The 7,988-nt window shown below is 61.4% G+C and overlaps 1 protein-coding gene across 1 annotated transcript in view; it reads left to right on the top strand.

Moving 5' to 3' along the window:
- Positions 1-7,988, top strand: part of CROCC (ciliary rootlet coiled-coil, rootletin) — an 18,618-nt gene that overhangs the window by 10,335 nt on the left and 295 nt on the right. The window contains 13 exon segments of the mRNA XM_010577499.1: positions 68-199; positions 284-522; positions 2,478-2,641; positions 2,644-2,882; positions 3,539-3,875; positions 4,236-4,363; positions 4,437-4,557; positions 5,076-5,230; positions 5,651-5,809; positions 5,890-6,039; positions 6,578-6,736; positions 7,193-7,324; positions 7,768-7,932. Of these exon segments, the coding sequence (XP_010575801.1) occupies positions 68-199; positions 284-522; positions 2,478-2,641; positions 2,644-2,882; positions 3,539-3,875; positions 4,236-4,363; positions 4,437-4,557; positions 5,076-5,230; positions 5,651-5,809; positions 5,890-6,039; positions 6,578-6,736; positions 7,193-7,324; positions 7,768-7,932 (2,280 nt within the window).

Raw genomic sequence — 7,988 nt, forward strand, 5'->3', positions numbered from 1 at the left:
CCAGGACCCCCACACCACCAGGTTGGGGGGGTGTTCAGGGTGCCATGCCCCCCCTCCCACCCCACAGAGCCTTGCAGCGGAGCTACGCAGCCTGCGGGTGCAGGCAGAGGAGACGACAGTGGCCCACGAGCGGGAGACGAAGGCTCTTCGTGAGCAAGCGACGGTGGCGGCCAAGCAGCGGGATGGTGCCCTGCGGGAGGTGAATCCCCCCCAAGACCCCTTCCCACCCCAACCACCCCACCGCCAAATAGCCCCCCCTAAATTCCAGTCACCCCGGCTGCAGGCGGAGGAGGCGCGGGCACAACTGCGGCTGGTGACGGAGGCGCGGGCGGCGGGGCGGCGGGAGCTGCTGGAGGCGCAGCGGGAAGCCCGGGAGAGCCGGGAGGGTCGGGAAGCGCAGCGGAGGCAGGCGCAGGAGGCACGTCGGGCTTTGGGAGACGAGGCGAGGGAGAAGGAGGCCCTGCGGCGCTCCAACGAGGAGCTGCGGGCGGCACTGCGACGCGCCGAGGGCGAGCGCATCAGGTGATGCTCGGGGTCAGGGGATGCGCCAGAGCAGGATGCTTGGGATAAGGGGATGCTTGAGTTGTGAGATGCAGGGGTCGGGGTGATGCCCGGGGTGGGGGTGATTGTCGTGGTTTACCCCCAGCCAGCAACTAAGCACCACGCAGCCGCTCACTCACTCCCCCCCCATCCAGTGGGATGGGGTAGAAAATCAGGAAAAGAAGTAAAACTCGTGGGTTGAGATAAGAATGGTTTACTAGAACAGAAAAGAAGAAACTAATAATGATAATGATAACACTAATAAAATGACAACAGTAGTAATAAAAGGATTGGAATGTACAAATGATGCGCAGGGCAATTGCTCACCACCCGCCGACCGACCCCCAGCCAGTCCCCGAGCGGCGAATCCCTGCCCCCCCACTTCCCAGTTCCTAAACTAGATGGGATGTCGCATGGTATGGAATACACTGTTGGCCAGTTTGGGTCAGGTGCCCTGGCTGGGCATGAGAAGCTGAAAAATCCTTAACTATAGTCTAAACAGTACTGAGCAACAACTGAAAACATCAGTGTTATCAACATTCTTCACATACTGAACTCAAAACACAGCGCTGTACCAGCTACTAGGAAGACAGTTAACTCTACCCCAGCTGAAACCAGGACAGTGATGTTCAGGAAAGGGAGGCGCTGAAGTTGGGAAATGCAAGGAACAGGGTGGTGCTTGGGATTAGGGCAATGCTCGGGGTCAGGGCAATGCTCAGGACAAGGGGATGCTCAAGCTGGGAGACACAGAGGATGGTGTGATGCTTTGGAGGGCGATGTTCGGGGCTAGAGTGATGCTCGGAGTCAGGGGATGCATGGGGTGGTGTGATATTTTGGAGGCTCAGGGTCAGGGCGATGCTCAGGACAGAGGGATGCTCAAGCTGGGAGGTGCAGGGCACGGTGCGATGCTCGCGGTTGGGGCGATGCTTGGGGTTGGGGTGATGCTCAGGAAAGTGAGGTGCTCAAGTTGGGAAATACAAGGAACAGGGAGGGTGATGCTTGGGATTAGGGCGATGCTCAGGACAAGGGGGTGCCCAAACCGCGACTTACATAGGGTGGTGCAGTGCCTTGGAGGGCGATGCTTGGGGTCGGGGTGGTGCGATATTACATGGGGTGCTGCATGGGCTGGTGCAGTATTACATGGGATGGTGCGATATTTTGGGGGCTCAGGGTCAGGGCGATGCTCAGGACAAGGGCCATGCCAAACTTGGGACTTACATGGAGTGATGCGATGCTTTGAAGGGTGATGCTTGGGGTCAGGGTGATGCTCAGGACGACGGGTGCCCAAGTTGGGAGATACATGGGGTGGTGCAGTGCTTCAAAGGGCAATGCTCAGGGTTGGGGTGATGCTCAAGATAAGGGGATGCTCCAGTTGGGTGATGCAGAGGATGGTGCGATGTCTTAGAGGGTGATGCTTGGAGTCGGGATGACGCTTGGGACAAGAGGATGCTCAAGTTGGGAGGTGCAGGGGACGATGCGATGCCTTGGACAGTGATGCTCCAGATCGGGGTGATACTCAGGATAAGAGGATGATGCAATGCCTTGGATGTTTGGGGATGGGGGGTTGCTCAGGAATGGGGGGATGCACCGGAGCAGGATGCTTGGGACAGGGGGGATGCCCAAGGCAAGAGGTGCTTGGGATGTGGCAGTGCCTTAGAGGAGGATGCTGAGGGGCAGAGGGGATATTTGGGGTAGTAATGCTTAGGGTGGGATGCTGCCATGATGGGGTGATACCTGGGACAGGATGCCCAAGATGGGGGGGATGCTTGGGGATGGGGGGATACCTGGGATGGGGATGGCTTGGAGCGGGATACTTGGGACAGGGGCTGGCTCAGGACAGGGTGATGCTTGGGGTGATGCCAAGGATGGGGAGATGCATGGGGCCAAGGCGATGCCCCTGGCAGGGTGATGCCAGCCCCTTCTTCCCCCTTCCGCAGCCTGAAGCGTGCCAGTGAGGAGAAGGAGCAGCGGCTGGCGCTGGTGGAGGATGGGCGGGCAGCAGCAGACCAGGAGGTGACGGAGCTGCGGGCAACCCTGCGGGAGCTGGAGCGTGCCCGCCTTGATGCCCGCCGTGAGCTGCAGGAGCTGCGCCGGCAGGTGAGGAGGAGGATGGCGGGACCCCCCCCAATCCATTTAGGGTGCCCCCAAACCGCCCTTATCTCCTCCTTGGGCAGGTGAAGGACCTGGACTGCGAGAACAGCAAGAGGAGCAAGGAGGTGGGCGAGCTGCAAGCGCGCGTGGCCCTGGAGGAGCAGCGGGAGGAGGAGAGCCGCCGCGAAGCCTTCGGCCTCAGGCAGAAGGTGGTGGAGAGCGAGGCCGGCACAGAGGCTGCCAGGAAAGAGGTGGGGGGGTCCCCCAGGGACACCAGTTGCTCGGTGCCCTGCATTCCAAAGTGTCCCCATCACCCCACAGCTTGGTACCCTGCGTATCTAGGTGTCCAGGTCCCCTCACCCCATAACTCAGTGCCTGTTGTCCCCAGCCATCCCCATTGCCTCATAACTGGTATCCTGTGTCCCTGGGTGCCCCCGGGTGCCCCCGCTACTCCACTGCTTGATGCCATGTCCCTGGTTGCCCCCGTCACCCCCCTGCTCAGTCCCCTATGTCCCCGTGGCCCTCTGCTCTCTGCCCTGCATCCCTGGGGGGTCCCTTGCATCCCCCATTGCTCCGTCCCTTGCACCCCCATTGTTCCCGGCTGTCCCCATCACCCCACCACTCCTTCCCCTGCGTCCCTGGGATCCTTATCACCCTGTTGCTCTAGCCTTGCATCCCCATTGCCCCATTGCTCTTTCCCCTGCATCACTGGGGGTCCCCATACCCCATTGCTCCATTCCTGTGGGTCCCCCATCACCCCATTACTCCATTCCTTCCATCTCTGTCACCCCATTGCTCCATCCCCTGTATCCCTGGGGTTCCCCCATCACCCCATTACTCCATCCCTTGCATCTCCATCACCTCATCTCATCTCTCCATGCTCTGTCCCCCTTTCCAACCCCTCCAGCTCCAGCACCTGCAGCGGCGACTGTCGGAGGCGGAGGGTGAATTTCGGCAGCGGGAGAAGGACCTGGCCCGTAGCTTGGAGGAGGCTCGCGGCAATGAGAAGAAGCTGCTGGCTGATGCCCGCAACCTGCAGCTGAAGGTGGAGGCGGCACGGGGCGAAGCGGCTGAGCTGAGCCTACGCCTGAGTGCAGCCGAGGGTCGGGCGCAGGGGCTGGAAGCCGAGCTGGCCCGTGGCGAGGTGCTGCGCCGGGCTGCCGAAACCCGCTTGGGAGGCATCCAGTCCGCCCTACGCCGTACCATGGGCATCGGCCGGGCACGGGCTGGCTCCCCGGGCAAGGGTGAGAATCCTTGGGGACCCCCAGTGCCCCGTCCCTTGCTTAGAGGAAAGGGATGCATCCTGCTGTGGTGCTCCATCCCCTACATCCCTGTGGGAGAGTCCCCCATAACCCATTGCTCCATTTCTTGCATCCCCATCACCCCATTGCTCTGTCCCCTGCATCCTTGGGGGTCCCCCATACCCCATTACTCCATCCCCTCCAGCTCTATCACCCTGTGCTCCATCCCTTGCACCCCATCACCCCATCTCTTACATCCTTGGGGTCCCCCATATCCCATGGGCGCATCCCACTCCAGCTTATGATCTTCCCTTGGATCCTGCACCCCTATGTCCCCACGCCACCCTGTTTGTTCCCATACAGGTGGGGGACCAGATGGGTCAGGGAGCCCCGGCTCATCCCCGGACCCCGACGCAGCGACTGAGCCCGAGGTGGTGCGGGCAGCCCTGCGGGATTTCGTACGCGAGCTGCAGGATGCGCAGCGTGAGCGGGTACGCTCCCTCTTCCCCTTCCCTGCCCTTTGTCTCCAAAAAGCCCCTTTCTCACACCATTTTCTCGCCCCAGGAGGAGCTGCGGGTGCAGGTGAGCAGCCTGGGCCAGCAGCTGGCGGAGGCGGAGGAGGAGCGGGACAATGCCAGTGCCCGGGTGCAGCAGCTCCAGAAACTGATGGCTGAGAGCGAGGAAGGTGATGGGGGTATTTTTGGGGTGTATCCCCCCACAACTCATGGGGTTCAGGGTGATTTGTCCTGTGCTGGAGCCTCACAGGCGAGCGGGGGCTTTTGGGGAAACTGAGGCACGGGGCAGGTGACGATGCTGCCTAGGACTGCAGGATGCTCAGTAGGATTTCCCCTACGCATGGCCCCCAAATCCTGGTAAAATTGGTAAAACTTCCTGTGCAAACCCCATGAACCCCAGTCAAACCCCTATGCATGCCCAGTAAACCCCAGTAAAACTGGTAAATGCTTTGTGCATCTTCCGTGAACCCCAGTAACACTGGTAAACCCCCCCACCGTGAATCCCCAGTAAACCTGGTAAATGCCCCACACATCCCCTGTAAACCCCCCTAAAACTGGTAAAACCCCCTGCGCAGACTCTCTAAATCCCAATAAAATGGGTAAAACCCCCGTGCATCCCCCCCTAAACCCCAGTAAAACCCCCTGTACATCCCCGGTAAGGTGGGTAACCGTGGCGTGGCTCTGGCAGGGCGTCGCGGGGAGCTGAGCAGTACCCAGGCCACGTTGCTGCTGCAGGAGGAGACGCTGCGACGGGGCGAACGGGAGCGGCAGGCGCTGCGGGAGAAGGTGACGGCGCTGGAACGGAGCCTGCACACTGCGGAGGGCGAGCGTCGAGCTGCCCAGGTGGCCATCGCCATGGTGGGGGGGTCGGATCCTGCCCCTATCCCCATCCCTGACTGCTCCGTACCAGCCATCCGGTGCCTTGCAGGAGAGGATAAGCGCGGTGCGAGCTGGTGAGGCCGAGTTGGAGGATGCCAAGCGGCGACTGGAGGCGGCAGAAAGCCGGAGCACCCGCCTGGAGCTGCAGCAGCGGGTGCTGGAGGGCGAGCTGCAGCGGGCACGGCTGGCCCTGGGCGAGCGGCAAGCGGAGGCACGGGCGACACAAGACCGCGCCGAGCTGCTCCAGAAACAGGTAACGGTGCAAATTCCTCTAAATCCCCATTGCGTTTTTGGTTGTTTTTCTTTTTAATTATTATATTTAATTTTGCTATTGGTTTTGTGGGGTAGCTAGCGGAGAGCGAGCAGCGTGCTAGCACTTTGCAGCTGGCGGTGGAACGGTTGAGCACAGCGTTGGCGGAAAGCGGCTCAAAGGACGACGCGCCGAGCGTGACGGCGTTGGCCGATGGCACCGTGGTCCATGAGCGGCTGCTGCAGCTCCAAAGCGCCCTGGCTGCTGGCGAGCTCGACCGCCGGGCGCTGCAGGTGGGAGCGAGCACCTTAGAGTGGGGTGACACCAGGGTGCCTTTTGCTTGGGGGTCACCGAGGGTGTCCCCCCATCCCAGGAGGGGCTGGAGGTGGCACGGCGGGCGCTGGCGGAGGCGCGGGAGGAGAAGGGAGCCCTGCGGGAGCAGCTGCGGGAGCTGCGGGAGAAGCAGGAGGCCCTGCAGCGGAGCAAGGAGGAGCTGGAGGTGCAGGTCCGGCAGCAGCAGGAGGTGAGGGGGAGGGTGGGTGCACCCCATGCTGGCGGGGGGTGGCGGTGGGGCTCCCCGAATTTGCTGTCCTTTGCCCCCATGCAGCACCCTTCGCCCACTCCATGAAGCGTATTTTGCTCCCATGCGGCACCCTGCACCCTCTTGCACCCCCCACAGAGCACCCTATTGCCCCATACAGCCCCCTGCACCCTCAGCACCTTATTGCCCCTGTGCACCTTCCTGCACCCTTCAGCTTCCCCATGCAGCACCCTGCACCCTTTCCCAATCCCTATAGCACCCTATTGCCCCCATGCAGCATCCTTTTCCCCCTCCCCCCCCACCTTGCATCACCCTACGGACCCCCTATATAGCCCCAGCACTCTATTGCCTCCCTGCACCCTCCTGCACCCTTTAGCCTCCCCATGCAGCCCCGTGCACTCTTTCCCACCCCCTATAGCACCTTATGGACCCCCCCATATAGCCCCAGCACCCTCTTACCTCCCCTGCAGCCCCCCCATGCCCATGGGGGGGCTGTGGCTGACACCCCCCCCCGGTGCAGGCACTGCGGCAGCGGCAGGAGGAACACGGGGGGCTGCAGGAGCGGGTGGGCAGCCTGCAGCGCGCCCTGACCCGCACGCAGGGCGAGAAGCGGGAGGCTGAGCGCGTCGCCCTGCGCCTCGAGAAGGACAAGAGCGCCCTGAAGAAGACCCTGGACAAGGTGAGACGGTGGGTGGCAGCACCTTTGGGTGCCCCTGGGGCTGGCCCTGTGCAGAGCATCACATCCAGGGGGACGCACAAAAAAACCAAAAGGTGTCCTTGATGCCAGGACTGGATGCAAATCTAAAGCCCTAAACCCAGCTTGTTTGCAGCGCGTTATTACTTTCCAAGCAGCAAACAGACTTTATGTATATGCTGCTCCACTCTGCGTAGAGTCTCTATGCACTTAAAAAATTATGTATTTTACATATAAAATATATACATAATAGATATATTTTATCTGCTGTATTTAATATTTTATATATGTGTTATCTGCTATGTTTTATATTTTATATATAAAATATATATATATATATATTTTATCTGCTGGAGCGAGGTGTGCAGTGTCGGCGGGGTGTAGGTGACGCATTCCCCAGCATCCCCATTTCTGTGTCCCTCTCTCCCCCCGGGGGGGCAGGTGGAGCGGGAGAAGCTGCAGACGCAGGAGGACTCGCTGCGGCTCTCGGTGGAGAAGGGCCGGCTGGATCGCTCGCTGAGCACGGCCGAGCGGGAGCTGGCAGAGGCGCAGCAACGCATCCGGCTGTTGCAGGTGGGTGGCCCTTTGCTCGCCCAGGTAGGGGGGGTGCAGGCGGTGGCACCCCTGGGTGCTGCGCGCCCGCCTGCTCGATGCACCCTTTGCTTGCAGTAGGATGGGGCTGGGCTCCTTTTGGGGCTCATCCCAGCTTGGGGAGATGCTGGTGCTTCCACTGAGATGTGCTGGGCTCCTTTCCAGCTTGGAGGGATGCTGGTGCTTGCACTGGGAGGGTGCTGGGCTCCTTTTGGGGCCTCGTTCCAGCTTGGGAAGATGCTGGTGCTTGTACTGCGCTCATTTTGGACCTCATCCCAGCTTGAGGACATGCTGGTGCTTGTGCTGGGCTTCATCCCAGTTTGTAAGGATTGCTGGTGCTTGCACGGGGATGGTGCTGGTCTCTTTTTGGAGCTCCTGGCAGCCGGTGTCCGGTTTTGGGGTGACAGCCACCCCTGCCCGCCCAGGCGCAGGTTTCGGCGCTGGAGCACCCCTCTCCACCGAGCCCCGGGCCCTCGCCAGAGCTGCAGCGGGAGCTGGATCGCCTGCGCATCGCCCAGCTCCAAGCCCAGCGGGCACTGGAGGCTCGTGAGCGCGTCCACCGCCACCGCGTCCGCAGCCTGGAGGAGCAGGTGAGCGGGGGGACACCCGGGGGTGACACACTAACTCACGTGTGTCCCCTCCTCGT

This window comes from Haliaeetus leucocephalus, unplaced genomic scaffold (genome assembly GCF_000737465.1).
Source record: "Haliaeetus leucocephalus isolate CR32 unplaced genomic scaffold, Haliaeetus_leucocephalus-4.0 Scaffold556, whole genome shotgun sequence".
Lineage (NCBI taxonomy): Eukaryota > Metazoa > Chordata > Aves > Accipitriformes > Accipitridae > Haliaeetus > Haliaeetus leucocephalus.